At 37.7% G+C, this 18,782-nt stretch overlaps 1 protein-coding gene across 1 annotated transcript in view; it reads right to left on the bottom strand.

The window, feature by feature from the left end:
* The window catches only part of RXRG (retinoid X receptor gamma), a 90,522-nt gene extending 73,177 nt beyond the window's left edge, over positions 1-17,345 (bottom strand). Inside the window, exon 1 of the mRNA XM_051999101.1 lies at positions 16,872-17,345. Within this exon, the coding sequence (XP_051855061.1) occupies positions 16,872-16,920 (49 nt within the window). The 5' untranslated portion in view covers positions 16,921-17,345. The remainder of the gene's footprint in view (positions 1-16,871) is intronic.
* Between the last annotated feature and the right edge of the window lie 1,437 nt (positions 17,346-18,782).

Here is an 18,782-nt window from a genome sequence, read left to right as displayed (position 1 = left end):
TGAGTTCATTTGTCCGGACAGTCACAACTCTTACATTCACTTTAGCATGAGTGCCTCAGGAAGAACAGCTTCACTTGACTCTTATCATATTGGTAAAACCATCTACAAGAGAATGCATGTCATACTATCTCTTCCCTCTTTGATTTAGTTGACGAGTCACCTAATTATAACTAGACACATAGGTGCACAATCTACCTATCATATTAGAGATTTGAGTTCCCTGGGATCTGGAATGAATGAGGTCTAGAGTTACATCCTAAAGTAAGCAAAGCAACTGAAAAAGTATTGCATATCTTTGAGCTGTTGTGGCCAGCAATTAATTTATTGGAGTTTCCAGAGGTAATACAGAGAGAAACTTAGTTGAACTTGATAGTTGATGGATTTTTAAATTATACCGTTGACTACTTTAAAACACAATTTAAAAAAAATGTCTATAGTCCATGATATTACTGAAATATAGTTTTGTTAATTGACTTGAGAATTGATCTATATTTATGTGTTTGTGTGTATTCCATAAAATAATTTGCTTTATTTGTATGGTCTGTGTATCAAATGTCTTATTAATCTTTTCATGTATGGACTATTTGTGTTTCTGGGAGCCTTGAACAACAAACTGTTGCAGGGTTGGTACTTGGAAAGATAGAATACTTACAGAGATATTAAAAAAAAAGTTACCTAGCAACCACATCCTCAACCAATGAAAGTAAAATGCCAAACTTCCAAACTCTCTGACTGGCCAAACAAGTGAGCAAACTGGCTGGCTTTTTCACTCTTTCATTACTGGTGCCACTGAAGAAAAAGAAAAGCCTTCCCTAAGAACAAACTGATTCAAGATGAAATGAAAGTTTGTAGTGAATCAGTTAAAATAAAATTGGTTAATCAGCAAACTGTGGGGAGGGGTGGTAGAGGGGATAAAGGATCAGGTCTGGAGTTCAAATCTGGCAAATGCTTATATACAGTCAGTTGAACTCTTTCACTATCTCATCTGTTAAATAAGAGGGTAATAATATCTACTATATCAATATCATAGTATTGTTATAATCAAATGACTTAATATATATGAAAGTACTTTGTACATTTTTGTTATTCACTATTTCATGTCTGACTCTTTCTGGCCCCAATTGGTGTTTTCTTGGCAAAGATACTGGAGTGGTTTGCCATTTCCTTCTCCAGCCCATATTAAAGGTGGGAAAGCTGAGGCAAACAGATTTAGGGGATTTGTCCAGTATCACACAGCTAGCAAGTATTTGCAGGTATATTTGAACTCAGAGCTAGTCATTTATATACTGCACCATCTAGCTTATCCCCCCTCTGTATTTTGCAAAATGATAAACAAATGTTAAGGCTGAGAATAATAATAGACAGTAACAATAACAGTGGGGTGGGTGGTCTGCTTTCAATAAATTATTCCCATTTGAATTACAGGACAGGATTTTTTTCTTCTTGCAGGAGTTTCAGGTCCTTTGTTTTTTCCCCAGGCTACTTAACAGAGAACAAATTTCAAAGCTTTTATTTTCTCCAGTGGACAAATTTTGTCCATCTGTTTTAGATTACATTTACATGTAATTTATATGTCTATATAATGCAGACATATATACTTATATAAATGTGTTTATAGAAATCAATTAAAATCTGCTTTAGTTTGGGTTTGGGAGAGGAAGGTGATTTTTAAAACTTAAAAATGGTATGATTTTATTATTGATGGAGAGTCTAAAATGCTGAGTATGAAATCAAGATCTGATTTCAATTCTTGCACTAATTATTAACTGTGGGACCGTAGGCACTTTAACCTCTCTAAGACTCAATTTCCTCATCTTTATATAGACTCCTTTGAAAAATCTTAATGTGTTACATCAATACCAGTGGGCCTGAGTTTAAATCCATATTTAGATAGTTACTAGCTGTATGGTTCTCAGCAAATCACTTACCATTCTTCTGCCTCAGTCTGTTCATCTGTAAAAGAATGATAATAACAGCATCTACCTTTCAAGTTTGTTGGGAGGTTCAAACAAGATAAGTGTAAAGTATTTTGAAAATCTTAAAGTACTAAGTAAGTTGTAGCTATTAAAATACTATTTAGGAGCAGAGTAAGAACACTTACTCTGAAGTCAGAAGGATTTGAATGCAAATCTAACCTTAACTACTTACTAGCTATATGACCCTGGGCAAGGCACTTAACCTTAATAGCCTCAAAAAAAAGTACTGTATTAAGTTCTGGGGATACAAAAAAAAAAAAACCTAATAAAAAAGGTCCCTTCTCTCAAAGAGTTAACATTTTGATGTATAGATTGTACTAAGTAGTTGTCATTTATAACTTTGAATTGTAAATCTCTGTGTGTTATGTGTGTCTATATGTGCGTATACATATAGACATACATACACACATACATGCATTGTATTTGGCATTATCTGGAGGTCAGAGCCCAGACTTTGTGCTACTTTTAAGAATATTCCTGCAGATATGACTAACCCCACTTTGTGACTATCTAGGACAAAACTGTGCAGGTTGAACACGTTCAATGAATTTATATTGATCAGTTGACATTGCCTGATATCAAGGTCTAAGGCTTGCAGATAGAGTGACCATTTATTTTCCAAGGTCTCATTTAATCCTGATTGGAATGAATTTTGTCTTTCTGTACATATTCTGAGAGTCAGCCTAGAACCATGTAGTTATCAACCATTTGAGCTGGCTGTCTTTCCTTTTTTAAAAAACTATATAAATGCTTTCTGATCTCAAAGTATAAAATTGGAGTTTGGCTGACAGACACAGCATGTAATACCATTATAGAGTAAGACATAGTCATTAAATATCTAAATAGTCCGAGGAAAGTAAAGAGAATACTTATATAGATCAATTCAATTTAATGAGCACTTTTTTCAGAACGAATATTATCTATAGAATTTGTATGAGACTACATTGTACAAAGCACCTGAGAGATACAAAGATTCCTAAGAAAAATCTGTAGTCCATGCCCTTCAGGACCTTACAATAGAGTAAGACAGATTTTATATATATTATGTATAATATATATATAATATACACACAAATACCTCTCACGAAAGAATAATATAAATGCATATGGGGATTACAAGCAGAGTGATATGAAAGAAAGAAGATAACATTTCCAACTAAAATGATCCAGGAAGGTTTCTTAGAAGTGGTATCAACTGGGTCAAGCCATGAAGAAAGGGGAGGAAATTTTTTTTAGTTCAGGATGACCTTCCTCAGTTTACCAAGATGTTTACATTTATGCACTTATATACTTATCAATTGAAAGGTAACATGGAATAAAGGATAGTGAGCTGGCTTCACATTCAAGAGGATGTGGGCTTGTTTCACTTTTAACAATTATTATGTGACACTAGAAAATACTTTCATTTGCAGAGCAGATCTCAACACACCATGGTTAGGTTTCCTAAGTCAATGAAATCATACTTCTAGTCCTCTTTGCCTCTCTCTAAGGAAAAGAAATCCTTATCAATTAGATAAAACAAGGAGCAAGGACAAGAGATCACACCACCAATTGAATAAAGGCCAAAATCTAAAAAGTCTCCAGTGGTAAAACATATCTTGAGGGTTTCTTCACATGTCTATATTCTATAGATGGGATCCCTGAATACACACACACACACACACACACACACACACACACAGAGAGAGAGAGAGACAGACAGACAGACAGACAGACATATAATATATATATATATATATATATATAATCACACATAGTTTATTTCCAATAACTGGGTAAAAATTACTTGAATTTCTTTAACTTCCACATTCAAGATTTCATTTGATTCTACATAAATATAAATTCAAGAATTGAAACCATGAAAGCAACTACTATATAAAAAGCACTTAATTGGATTAAATTCTCTGCTCAAAATTAAAATACAAAGAATCATTACTCTGAAGGCAACCTTCACAGCTTCCAGTCAAAGATTTTTTTTTTTTATGTACTATTGGTGAAGCTGTAGATCAAGATAGCAACAAAAAAGGAATTAGTGGCTTCTATGCCCTTCTTTAAACATTACATGTTGGGGCAACTATATAGCACAATGTATTAATAGGGCATAGGCCCTAGAGTCAAGAGGACCTGAATTCAAATCCAGCCTTAGACACTTAACACTTTCTAGCTGTGTGACCCTGGTCAAATCATTTAACCCCAATGATAAAGAGAACCACTCTGCCAGTGGATAAAGGATAGGGAAAGGTAGAAAGAAATGATTCACTCTCTACTTCCCACTGCCACAACAGAAACTTAACAACAAGAGGAATGAATGACTTTCTGGCTTCCATCATTCTAAAGCTTGTTCAAAAGTTCAAGAAACTATAATTTCATTAGTTGATCCTACTCTACCTCTCAATGTCAATGATATATCTTAGTTAAAAGTTTTCATGAGTTCCATTGGTCAAAAATAAAGTGAAATAATTTACATGTAAATTTATTTATACAAGTATGTGTATGTATATATATATATACACGTGTGTGTGTGAGTGTGTGTGTGTACACACATGTATGTCCTCTTCAGGCAGTTTTCTATATCCCTATTCCTATCCAACAAGTAATTGAAAAGCTTACATTATTTAATAGTTTAGAATTATTTATAATGAACACACTAGTTTTTATACAAATGATATTTCTACTAAAAAGTCTTATGTATAGTAAGGAGCCAAACATTTTTAATTCAGCAAATAGTTATTAAGCAATTATTAGGTAGTGGAATTTCAAAATCAAAACTGAAAATTCTGTAAATTCCTGCCTTCAAGAAACTTACATTCTACTGGGAAGAAACTACATGTATACTATATACAAAATAAAACAACTAGATGGCTGAACTATATGTAGCACAAGGATTGGAGCCAAGAGGATCTGATTTCAAATGCTGCTTGAAATGCTTATTAGCTGAATGATAGCTATATGACTAGGTGGGCAAGTCACTTAACCCTGTCTGCCTCAGTTTCCTCAACTGTAAAATTGAATAACATTAGATAAAAATAAAGAATAGTGCCTACCTCCTAGGGTTGTTATAAAAAATCAAATGAGATGATATTTGGAAAGTTCTTAATGTCTAGTACATAGTAAGAAGCAATGAATGCTTGTTTCCTTCCTTTCTTTCCTCTTCTTTTCCTTCTCCCTTTTTCCTTTCCTTCTTTTCTCTTCTTCCTTCCTGGTGAGTTGAGCACTAATAGCTGGAGGAATCAAGAAAAGTCTCTTGTAAAGTGCCTTATAGGGGATTAGAGTTCCCAAGAGACAGATAGGAGCAAATAGAGTGAGGTTTAGGGGATGGAATGGAATGGATTGGAAATGGAATATCATGGATTCAGAAGAGCAGAGGACCAGCATATATAGTAGCTCTGCCTTTTCTTGAACATAAGCTCTATAAAAGGAAAGAAACATGGCTTATTCATTTGCTTAATCAGTCTCAACAAGGACATAGGATTCTCTTACATAAAGGCATTCCTTAATTTTAAGAAAAACGCATGTTTAAAAAAAACAATTTATTAAATTTGAGGTCCCTGTGCAGTAAAGAGGAACCTGAGATCACTAGTGTGGGTTGGGGTGGGAAGAGTTGGGGGGTGAGCACTGACAGTAACATTTTTGAGTGGGAGAGAAGGACCAAAAGCCATCTCTGCTCCTGTTCCTGCAGAGAGTCCTGGCAAACATCAGAGACAGGAATATGACAGCTAGGGGATAGTGACAGTGTCAGCTCCCTTGGCTGTCTGCCAGGAAAGGCTTTGAGATCAAAGGGGACTCCCTGGTTATTTAAATTAGAAAATAATTCTTCATTTTGCATAATGACTCACTGTAGGGATTCTTTAAATAATAAAGCTCTGATGAAAATCAGTGTGATCTAGAGGGAAAAGCCCTGACCTAGGAGTCAGGAGACCTGCTGCTACCGCTAGTTGCATGGACTTGGGCAAATAAGCTTGGCTTCCTGAGCCTTGGGTTACTCATCTAAAAAAATGAAAGATGAGGGAGCTGGACTTCCTCTCAGGCCCCTTCTCATATCCAATATTTTATGAGTCAGCTATTTGACAGGAACATAGAAATGCAGGGCTGAAGTGTTAGGTATTGCTGCCAACTGAAGCTCAACTTAAAATAAAAATAAAGTATCTATGAAATTAACATTTAAAATAAAGGAAAAAATGGTTCAATTAAAGAAAACCCATTCAGAAACAGTTCTTTTATATAAAGGAAGAAAATAAGCAATTATCAAGAACCTACTGTGTTCCAAGCACTATACAAAGCACTTTGCAAATACTACTTGATCCTCACAACAACACTGAGATCCCATTTTAAAATTAAATGGGTCAAATGTAGGTCAAATGACTTGCCTAGAGTTACACAGTGGCCAGAATTCAGGTCTTCCTGACTCCAGACTCAGCACTGTTATCTACTGTATCACCAAGCTACCTCTTTAAAGTGCAATAAACTTACAAATATGTTATTTTTTACTTCCTAACCAAATCATTTTATTCATATTCTACAGTTACCTCTGAGCAAAAAAAAAAAAAATGCCTCAAAAAGTATCCAATGCTCAAACCAAAATAATTGTTAGTTTGTTTAATTGTATTTCATTGTAAAGATACACATCAGATGTGAGCAGGCTGCAACATGTAACCAATGAAGAACTCTGAAGAATAGAAATAAAGCATGTCATCGAAGAGCTATATGAAAGGAAGAAAGGATCAAATAGGTGACAAGAGCAAGGATAAATGTTGGAAAACCAGAGTACTCCTAACGTATTTTTGTCAAAGAGAAATCAAGGAAGTCATTTGACATGTTTTTAGAGAACTTTTTAGAGAACATGGACAAAAAGTCTCATGGGTTGAGCAGACACGAATGGTAACAATCAGTGCCAACGAAAGGAACCCTTGGATTGTTAAGATCACACACCCATTTAAGTATGCTGAATTAATCTATTTGGTTATCTTGCCAACTAGCTTTCTATGTGATGTTTTCTCCTTGTATGTGTTACAGAATATGTCCATGTACTTCCTCTAGGAATAGGGGACAATAATCTATGCTGGGCCAGTTAGGTAGTTATAGGCTACCAGTTAGTCAATAAACACTTATTAAGCATCATGTGTCAGGTATTGTGCTAAGCATTAGGGATACAAAAGGGGGGTAAAGACAGGTTCTGCCTTCAGAGAGCTCATAATCTAATGGGGAAAATAACAGGCAAATAAATATACTGTACATCCTTCAATCTCAAAGAGAGCCAATGACATCAGGAGGGTGATGTCTTGACATGCAAGTGAACTGGTTTTAAGTAAGTCAGAACTGGGCAAGGTCATCAGCCTCACTTTCTCCTCTAGAGCCATCAGTTTAGTGGCAAAATGTAAATTAGGATGACCAGTGATGGTCCCAGACACCATGGGGAGAACTTTGGTCTTTTTAAACTAAGGTCTTTCCCAGGTCTCAATTTATCTAGTTTTCCATTCAGTGATTAAAGCCTAAGTAAGAACTGAGACAAAAGATGTCCTACTTTTTCTTCCTAAAAGAATCAATCTGGGAGGGGAAGACTCTCAAAAAAGCTATATACAAAATAAAGGATAGGCACAGAATTAAGAAGGGTTGGGAAAGGATTCCTGTAGAAGATGGGATTTTAGATGGAACTTAAAGGAAGCTGGCAAAGCCAATAGATAGAGCTGAGAAGGAAGAGAACATTCTAGACATGGGAGGGGTGGCTAGAGAAAATAATGGAGCTAGAAGATGGAGTGTTTTAATCATGGAACAGGAAGGAAGCCAGTGTCACTTAAGTGCATGTTGGAGAAGATAGAAGAAGATTGGGAAGGTAGGAGTGGGCTAGGTTATGAAAGATTTTGAATCCCAGGCAGAGCATTTTGAGTTTTCTCTTGGAGGTGCTAAGGAACCACTAGAGTTTATTGAATTGTAAAGTGGGAGATCACAGTCAGATCAGTGCTTTAAGAAAACTTTAGTAGCTTTAGTAAGCTTTAGTAGCTGAATTCAAGACGAATTGGAGCAGGAAAACACTTGAAGCAGGTAGATTCATCAGGCTATTACAATATCCCAGCTAAATATGGCAAAGAGAACCTGTTCTGGAATTGTGTATCATAAGGAGAAAAGAGACTTACATTCAATGCTTTATTGAAATGGTGAAATTGACAGAACCTGGCACAGATTGAATACAGGGATTGGGATAGGAGCTAGAGATACTGAGAAGTGAAGGATGTGACTCTTAGGTTGAAAGCCAGAGGGACTAGGAAGATACAGTTGTCCTCCACAGTAATGGTTAAGGCAAGCGGGGAGAATTTTAGAAGGAAGGATGAGTTCGCTTTTGGATATACTGAGTTTAAGTTGTCCATAGGACATCCAGTTTGAGAAGTCTAAAAGGCATAGAGGTAGATTTGAGAATCATCAATTTAGAGATGATATTTAAATCCATAGGATCTGATGCGATTCTCCAAGCGAAGAGAAAAGAGAAGAGGGCCCACGACAGAACCTTGGAGATACCTACATTCGGAAGGCATGATCTGGATGAGAATCCAACAAAACAGATATATTGGTTAGGTACGTAGGAAGAAAACCAGGAGGCAGGTGTCCTGAAAACCTAGAAAGAAGAGAATATCAAGGAGGAAGAATGATTGACAGCTTGCATGTGGAAAAGGCAGAATGGTCCAATGGAAAAAATATTGGATTTGGCATCAGGAGAGCTGATATTCTAGAACTGGTCTGTAACCATCAACTTATCTGACCTTATGCAAGTTGTTTAATATCTTGGTCTTTGTTTCCTCATTTGTAAAGTGAGGGGTTAAACTGAATAACCTCAGGGGAAGGTCTCATCATTGTTCTCTCCCCTATTTTGGTGCTATATCTTGGCTCTGAAAAAGCAGGCACTATGACTAACCCTATAGCTATGACTAATGCAGGTAATTGTGAACATCCTACATTCACCCACCATGTTAGGCACTTACATTAAGCATCTCTCCTAGTCAAATACATCAACTTACCATCTCTGTGATTTTCTATATCAAAACGCAATTCCAAATCTACCATTTCTTTATATGTGTTAATTTTTTCATAAGAGTATAAACTACTAAAAGGAATTGTCTCTCTTTTTATACTTGTGTTCCCAGAACTTGGCATAATGACTGGTACATTGTGAATACTTAATAATTGCCTTTGCATTCATTCATTCATTCTCCGGATCTTTCCATCTATACTTTTACTACAAACTCTCTTCAGAACCACATACGCTAGTATGATCAATAATAGATTATTATAGCTGTTCCTTCTACTCAACTCCTTTAAAACATCCTGATTAGATTCAGTCTTGAGGATGAAGGAATGGAGGAAAGGACTGCTATGACTGACCTCTAAATCTATCCAGCTGTTTCTGACACATCTGGCATGTTTAGAGCACCCCCAGAGAATTTCTCACTCATGTTATAAATTCCCACCTGTGTTTCTACTCCTCTTTCTCTTCTTTCTTTTTCTCCTCCCTCTCTTTTTCCTCCTTCTTTTCTTCCTCCAGAAATGTGCTCCATTATCTCTACTGAAATGACAAGTCAATGGGCTGAACCAAGTTCTGGGATTTTGGTCATAAATTCTTTAATTCTGGGCCTGGCCATTACAGACAAAGCAGTCTTGAGAAAGAATATATATTATGAATATATGTATAAACATATAAACACACACATGTGTAACATGGATGTATATACAAGCAGATATACTTATGTGGAGGTGTCTATACATGTAAGTATAATTTGTACATGTATATATATATATGTATATATATATACATATATATATATATATATATAGTGTGTGTGTGTGTGTGTATGTGTGTGTGTATGGTTTAGTGATTGTCCTTTTGCTCAGAGAAGAGCAAAATTATATCATTATATTAGAGTCAAGGTATAGCAACTGACTGACTGAATAGTTTTAAATAAGCTCATAAATTGGCCACAAAGAGTTCATATTTGAAGTGGGGATGTCTCTAAATTTGTGCATCTCATGTTTCTTTTGAACTACTGAAACTCTGCTTTGCTCATAGAACACAGTGCCTTCTTTGATGTGAGCCTTCAAAGCTGGGTTATCCTGTGCTAATGTCTGCCACATCTCACAATCAATTCCAAAGTTTTTAAGAGATACCTTAAGAGTGTCCTTGCACTGCTTCTTCTGGCTCTATGTGAGCTTTTGCCTTGAATAAGTTCTCTGTTAAAACAGTCTTTCAGGCAAATGCATATTTGGCATTTGAATAATAGCCAGCCCATCAGAGTTGTAAACCCTACAGTAAAATGCTTGGCAGTTTAGCTCAAGAAAAAAACCTCCATGTCCAGTACATATCTTATCTTACCAGATGATTTTCAAAGTCTTCCTAAAACAATTCAAATGAAAGCACTTCTATTCCTGGCATGGTGCTGGTATATTTCCCAGGTTTCACAAGCATCCAAAAATGAGGTCAACAGAACATCTCTGTAGACCTTCAGTTTGATAGTCAATCTAATACCTTTCCTCTCCCACATTCCTTTGGATCCTTTCAGACATTGAGCTAATTCTGAAAATGTGTGTGTCAATCACATTATCGATGTGGACATCCAGGGAAAGTAAATGCCAAAGTAAGAAAACTTATCCATAGCATTCAGAACTTCTCCATTTGCTGTAACTTTCGGTTCCACACATGAATGGTGCTGCTGGGGTGTGTGTGTGTATGTGAAATTACCTCTCATTTTGCCTTGTTTTTCTCAACTTTAAAATTGTGGGAAAGTAGCACAAACTTCCTTACAGAATCATTGCTGGAGAAAAGAATTTCCCAATTTTTTTTGGGGGGGGGGAAAGAAAGAAAGAAAGGAAGGAAGGAAAGAAGGAAGGAAGGAAGGAAGGAAGGAAGGAAAGAAGAAAGGAAGGAAGAAAGGAAAGAAGAAAGGAAGGAAGAAAGGAAGGAAGAAGAAGGAAGGAAGGAAGGAAGGAAGGAAGGAAGGAAGGAAGGAAGGAAGGAAGGAAGGAAGGAAGAAAAAAAAAGAAATAAGAAAGAGCCAGTTAAATTCAAATATTCTCCAAGGGCCCTTTTTATCTCTGAATGAATCTGATATTTTAAGATCTCTTGAGCACAATTCCTTTCCTTACTTATTGTTTGGTCATCCATCAGATTGAAAAAGTTATAGAATATAGATTACACTGGGCATATTCCTTAACCAAACTTTATGAAGTGAGTCTTTTATGTAAACTGTAATCACATAAACACGATCAATTCCCAATCTGCCACCTACACATAAAAGCCTCTCTGGCTCAATATTTCTTGGAGGAGGAGGGGAGATTTCTTCATTGAAATAGGGTCAGCAGAGTGAGAGCCTCATAGATCACAAGGGCCATGAATAAACTTCCTCTTTACACAGTACCCTTCTTTTATTTTCTCTCAGACTCAGTTTCCCATCTCTGTGCCTTTGCACAGACACACTCACATAAATCACATGAGATATTCCATGGCCTCTTGCCTACAATGCATTCCCTCTTCATCTGCACCTCTTAAAAATCTCTGGTTTTCTTCAAAGCTCCATTTGAATATTAACTCCTTATATGAGGCATTTTCCCTGCCAGTGTAGCAATGCTGGTAAATAAAATTAAGTCTCTTTATTTCTCTACATGTATTTATTTACATGTCTTCTATTATAGAATGCAAAGACTTTTGTGGGCATGATCTGTTTCATTTTTGACTTTACATCAACCTTAGCAGAAGTTCTAGCAATTAATAAATGTTTACCGATTGATCTATAAAATGTGATTTTAAAAACCCTGTGGCACCTACATCATAGATTTGTTTCAAGGCTCTGGTGATAAAATACATGTAAAATGTTTTGCAAGTGTTAACTACATATAGATATCAATTACCACAATTATCATTACACAAAAATTTTTAGAGAAAGTGGTAGCTTGCACGGAAAGAGTTTCCTCTTTTGAAAGTTCCTCATGTCAGTAAAATCACAGCTTCATTCTCTATTTCTAACCCCCATTGTGTTATTATTGATGTTATTATCACTGTCTCTGCAGCTAAGCAAGTTGACAAGATTCTCTATGAAGAGGCTGTGTCTTCACAACCACACAATCTTGATTATTTTGATTAATTGTGGGTTGGAATGAGTGGGTTCTGTCAGCAATCTAGCAACTCAGGTATAAGTTAAGTGGATTTATTAAAGGACTAAGTTACAGTGTGTGCCCCTCTCAGGATTCCTGTGTGCCAAAATAAGTGAAGATAATAAAGGTTTCCTCCTGTTTCCTAGAATATGCTTATAATCACTTGCAGGAGCCTTGGAGGAAGCCTCCCCTTCTCCTTAATCTCTTCTCCACCCAGGGTATTATGCAATTGCTTAAGGGGATAATAGGGATTTTTCTTTACCATTCTCTCAGAGACAGGATCTAAGACTGGAGGCAGAGACTGTCTCAAACTGGGACAATAATTCTTCAGCTAAACAGCTGCCAAATTCAGATGATGGCCAAGAGAGGAGGAAATAGGTTTCCTGTTGCCTCTAACATGCACGAACGTGGAATGATATGAGTCTGGATCAGCTCTTTTTACCTAAAGCAGCCAGACTGAGTATGTTGCCTTAACTAATAGGTCAGTGCTTGCTTCAATCTAATGATAGATTTTTTTTTTCCCACCACTGACTGAATTGACTGGTAGTTTTGGACAATTGCAAACCTGATCCCATTTATAAATCCTGAACATTATTTCCAGAGTGCTGATGATTCCCTAGAGAACCTGTAGTGAGTCATGGTAGTCTGAAGTGCTTGGATTTGCCAATCTATAAAATAGGGGGAAATAAATCACAGCTTATTTCATATGTGCGGAAGAGAGCAATTTGTTAACAACAAGAGGTTGAGGCTGCAGAGAAACTCTAACCTAGTTTTGCCATTTCTTTCATTCATCCCTCCGTGTTTTCCCCAAACCCTAGACCAGTGCACATCACTCTGAAACTAAGCATCTGTGTCTGAAATACTCAAGACCTTGTGCTTTGGCACAAATTTCCAGTTTTATGCAAATGCAGTTGTAGACAATCAGCAGAATTGACTCAAAATCCTCATTGTTCTTTTCATTTGAGTTTGAGAGGAAAATACTTAACCACCATCAGTAATTGTTTCCCTGATCTCCTTCTCCTCTCCAACCCCGTTGCATTTATGCTCTTTTCCCCTTCCCCATCCCCATTTTGTAATGTTATCATACTCATGTTAATTTATACTCTTTACCACTGAACTAATAATCACCAAACATTAGGTAATTTCCCAATCACCAAGTAAATGTTATATTTATAGAAATTTTGTTTTTATTATCTTAAGAGCAGCTACATTTGTTCTTCAGGAAATGACCCAATTTCATATTTATAAACTAATATTTCTAATTTCCATATTTTTTTAAAATGTTGGACAAAGTGAAAAGATCACTGGCTTTGAGGTCAGTAGAGGTCTTCAATAGACAGTACCTTTGTGACTTGGGCAAGTACTCTCTCCTGTGTGAGTGTGCTACCTTATTTTTAAAAGGAGAGATTTGGGTTAGATGTCCAGTAAGGTCATGTCCTGCTCTAGATGTATTAGCCTGTGATTCTATGCATAAATTTGGTCTAGATCTACAAATTTACTGTTCTGAGAAAGTCCAAGTATGAATGCTTTCTCCATTGAACCACTAATCTCAGAGTTGTGTGGGGTGCAAAGAGGTTAAGTAACTTTCTCATGTTCACACTATTGGTATGTCACAGCTATTGGAGTTGAACATGGGTCTGCCTTCCTTCCATATACTCTCTGAAAAACATAACCTTGAGTATTTTAAGTTCATGTAATATTAATATAATGATCATGATTCAAGCTCTTACTTGAAAGGTTTCTGCCACCAACTAGCTCGGTGACCTTGGAAAAGTCATTAATTTATATTTTCTCAATCTGAAAAATGAAATGATCTATCTTTAAAAGAAAAGGAATCTCTAAAAATTCAGAATCTAGGGAGAGTCCCAATTTGATTTGTCTTCAAACACAGGACTCTAGAAAAATAGGAAGGTTAACAGGGGGAAAAGATGTATTATTTAAAGGTTAAACTTTAACTTTAAGATGTTAAATCTACAGCCCTAGATGGGAAAATGAAATCTGTAACTTTTGAGAACTGTATTTGTTATTGGGGCAGTTAGAGGGGGCATCACATGAACAGAGGGTGTGGTTGTAAATGGACCCTAATGTGATAATGTCAAAGAAATTCAGTTTGATTCAACAACAAACATTGATTAGGCACCTACTATATGCAAAGCACTATGATGGATACCTAAAATGAAGTCTATATTATATCACAACCTAAATCTTATTCAAGTTCTCATTTCTCTTTATCTTAATTTGTCCCCCCAAGTCAGTTCTCTTCTCACACAACCCTCCCTAACTTTTTACCAAGCAGTTGACAAAACAAAAAAATAATTTTTTGCTTCAAAAGAGTGTTAGCACTGATGAGTTAATATAAATAAAACACTTAGAAGGTCCTGGAAAAGAATGGCACCACATAAATACATTCCTTAGGCGACTGTATTCCAAGAGAAAGAAAGAAGCTATTTACAATTCTGTGCCCATGACATAGGCCCTGACCTTGGGGTTCCGAAGTTCTTTCACACTCAGGATCTTACTGAAGACTACATTTGGATTCCAACTTGTTCTATAAAGTTTCACCAGTCATTACTCAGTCCGACCCACCCTTCATTCTTGTGCTATGGTCCAAGGCTGGTCTCCTATACTGCCCTTTTTGGACTGGGTGCAAATCCTAATACTTGAGAAAATGTTCTGCTCATTAAAGATAGAAGACAAGAGGAAACACCCAGTGATCCCCAGGAGTATCTAGATCCAGATAACTGGATGAATTGGCTAGCTATCCAGTAAGGAAGTAAGGAGAGAGTCTGCATTGGAGACTTCAGAAAAATCTTTGTCTTTACTTGGCTCAGCCTAGAAGTGAGAACTCTAGGCAAGAAGTCATTTATTTGGTCTAAGTTGTTCTGGACAGAAATTCTGAGGATCTTTCCTCCTAGAAAGACTCTTTTAAGAAGGCAAACTAGACCAACTTTTACTTCAATTCTTATCCAGTCTTTAATTACTAAATGGGCATTGCCTCAGACAAACTGAGACCTGGGAAAGATCTCAGCTTAAAAAGCCCTGGGGTCCCACTGCACCCCTGACATTGCTAGTCATCTTGATCTATGACTTGCCACTAGACTCTGATGACTGGAGGAAAGAGTAGGACTGATGACTTTGACAGCCCTGCCTCACAAGACATCACTTTCCTGATGCCATCAGAACTCCTCAAGAAGGAAGGATGAACAACAATCTGGTCTAAATACTGCTAAGCAACCCATTTTGATAATTGTCACTAATAGGACTGTTTTTAACTGAACTAACTACCCATTGTCCTTTTGTGGAAAAAAGTCTTCCACAAAGTCTTGAAGTTGAAAAGGACCTCTCATAATGCAATTAGTGCCCAGAAAAAAAAAATAATTATCTCCATAACATGCCAGACAAGAGGTCAACCAGTCTTTGCTTGAAGAGTTCTAGTGAAGGGAAACCCATTACTACCTGAGACATCCCATTACACTTTGGAACAGTTCTAAGGTTTGGGAAGTTTTTCCACATATCAAGCCTAAATCTGCCCCTCTTGGACTTCCCTTCTTTGCTCTTAGGATTGCCTTCTGGGGCCAAAATGAACAAGAGTGATAGCTCTTCCATGTGTCAGTACTTCAAATGTTTGAGGACGCTTGTCACTTCATCCTACCCCCAGCCTTCACTTCTCCAGACTAGAACAAAAGGCCTTGGGATGTTTCCAACATATGGGGTATAGATTAGAGAATCTATATCCATGTTGCTGCCTCCTCAATAGAAAACTTGATCGGTCAAGTTGATGATTCCTACCAAAAATAAGATTTTTACATGTGTGTACACACACACACACACACACACACACACACACAGTTGCTTGTAGAAATTCTGGTAATGACAGGTATAAGGATGGAGGAGGGGGAAGAAGGATAGGATATTCAAGATTTTTAGAATGGGAGAGGAAAGAAAGAAAATATAATGCTAAGTTATTTTTCCAGAATACTCAATCCTTCAGTCTGATGGGTAGAAAATGGTACTTTTCCAGAAAACAACTCTATCATTGTTATCAAGTCTTTCCATGCAGCTAATATTTTCAAAGCCTTTGACAATAGCTTTTCTTCCTGTTAAGTGGTATAGGAGGAATGTAATCATACTTTTATTATTAACTATTCTACTTCCATGCACACTAGCTTCCATATAAATGCTCTTATTGTATCTGTATTCATTCTCACACATATTGGCTCATATTAACACTCTTCCACTCATTTTTTCTACACACCACACAATCTCACCTCTATGAAAAATATTCTCTCTCTCTCTCTCTCTCTCTCTCTCTCTCTCTGTCTCTCTCTCTCTCTGTCTCTCTCTGTCTCTCTCTGTCTCTCTGTCTCTCTTTCTCTCTGTCTGTCTCTGTCTCTGTCTCTCTATGTGTGTTTGTCTGTCTTTCTGCCTCTCTCTCCGTCTCTCTGTCTCTCTGTGTGTTTATAGCTGTCTGTTTCCATCTCTCTCTGTCTCTCTCTGTGTGTCTCTCTCCTCCTCCTCTTCCCCCTCTCCTTTCTCTATGTCTCTTGTCTCTCTCTACACATACACATACACACACACCCAATACACCTTCTACCTCAGCTTTCTTTCTTACACACCTGTGTACACTTGCTCTAACCATCCCAGTGAATTATTCCTTTCTGGAAGGTTAAGAGCAAAAATAAATAAATAAAAACCGTTCCTCCTTCATCTGGTCTCTCATTCTTTCACACTAAGGTCCAAGTCAAGTCCAAGTGCCATACTTACTGCCAAAGCCTGCAGGAAACTTCATGAAGTGAGAGTAATTTCCATACATGTTTACTCTTCAGTTCATCTTTCTCTCTCCTCTCTCTTTCTTTCCTCTTCTCAATAGTGCTGCTTCTCCCAGCTAGTAGGCAAAACCGGGACTCCCTCAACTTGGTGTGGGAAGAGCAGACATCATTCCCTGGCAGCCGCTCGGAGTACAGGGCTGTCCGCTTGCTGAGATTAATTAGGAAGGAGCCCGGCTCTGGTCTGCAGAGTCTTCAGAGTGTGTTCCAGGCAGCTGTGGCGGCAGCAGCTGGTGTGTGACAGTCAGAGCGCATGCTGCTGTTGCTGCCGCCTCTGCTGCTGCTGCCGCTGCTCCTGCTGCTGATGCTGCTGCGCTGGCGGCGGCGGCGGGTGCTGCTGGCCCTTGGCTTCAGCTCAGGGCTGGGTTTTTCTGCTCCAACTAGTTGAGCTCCTTACACGTTCGCGGAAGACTCCATCAGTGGTACAATCTATCAGCTGGGAGACCAATCGATGTCTGACCGCATCCGCATAGGTCAAGAGTGAGGGGGGAGGGATCAGGCTGTGGCAAGAAGCTTTGGGTGCCTTTTCTTTCTGAGGCATCTTCCCCGCCACCCCCACCCCAATGGGGGAAAAGAAAAACAACGTGGTTTTTATTTGATTTTATTTTATTATAAAAAATTATTGTATTTATTTATTTTCTCTAACTCTAGCATTACCATGACGCTGGTATTTGACCTATGACAGAGCCTTGGGGGAAAAGAAAAAATGAACTTCTCCCAAGAGCATATACAATGACTAGAACAAGCGGCTGAATCATAGGATCACGGAACCGGGTCTGGGAGTTCAACTTCTTCATTTTACAGGTGGGGAAATCGGGGCCCAGAAAATGGAAGTGACTTTCCCAAATTTATACAGGAAGTGCAACCGCATTCTCTGACTTCAAAGCCACTGTTCTCACCACTGCACCTCACTGCTTCCCCAAGCCTTTTTTCTGCAGGCCACGAATGCTCCTGAGTGTTTTATCACTTACATCGCCTAACTGCTTCACCTGCAGATTCACAGGACGGGGGACCTGAGGGCCTAATTGAGAAAAGGAACAGAGAAGCGCTTTCTCTATCCCTCCCCTCTCCTCCCTTCTCTTCCCCCTCTCTTCCCCCCCCCCCCCCCCATCAAGAGCACAGACACTGGGCTGGGATTGTTTACAGAGACAAAAACAAAAACAAACAAATAAAACGACCCCTGCCCTCAAAGTGTTTCCATTTCTAAAAGCAGTAGGAAAGTAGAGTAGCCTTTAGCTTTTGCAGAGAGACTCTTTTCACGTGTAATTTTCTGAAAGCTTTTACCATCTATCACATCTTAAATAAGCTGCTGGCGAACCGAACGACGAAATGCTCTTAGACACAGCTCACTCACAGTGGGAAACACGACAACCTGGAGAGGGAGTATTGACTGGACCCTGAGGTTATTTTCTTAATGTCTCAGTGGAGGAATACATTAATCATTCCAAAGTACTGTTTTTATCTTTTCATTCTCCTGTCCAAAAAGAAAGAAATCAATGACTCCTAGTTACTATACAATACAAAATTCCACTTCTGACATTTAAGGCACTGATTGCAATCTGGGATTTTAGTATACTTTTCCAATCTTTTTTCCCATTACTTCTGTTTCGTGAACCAATTCAATCCAAACTTTGCTCAATGGAGATTCAGAGACAAAATGAATACCATTCTCTAACCTCAAGAAACTTATATTCTACCAGGAGGATCCTAATATACCATTTTAACTGTTCTACTCTCTGTCCTATCCTCCAAACGATTCGTGCTCATTCCTACCTTTGTACTAAGAGGTCTAATGGCATCGTGGAAAACATTTCTGGTTCCTCATCAGGGGATCCGAATTTCTATCCCA

Source organism: Antechinus flavipes, chromosome 4, assembly GCF_016432865.1.
Source record: "Antechinus flavipes isolate AdamAnt ecotype Samford, QLD, Australia chromosome 4, AdamAnt_v2, whole genome shotgun sequence".
In the NCBI taxonomy this organism is placed as follows: Eukaryota; Metazoa; Chordata; class Mammalia; order Dasyuromorphia; family Dasyuridae; genus Antechinus; species Antechinus flavipes.
This window is presented reverse-complemented; position numbering and strand designations above follow the sequence as displayed.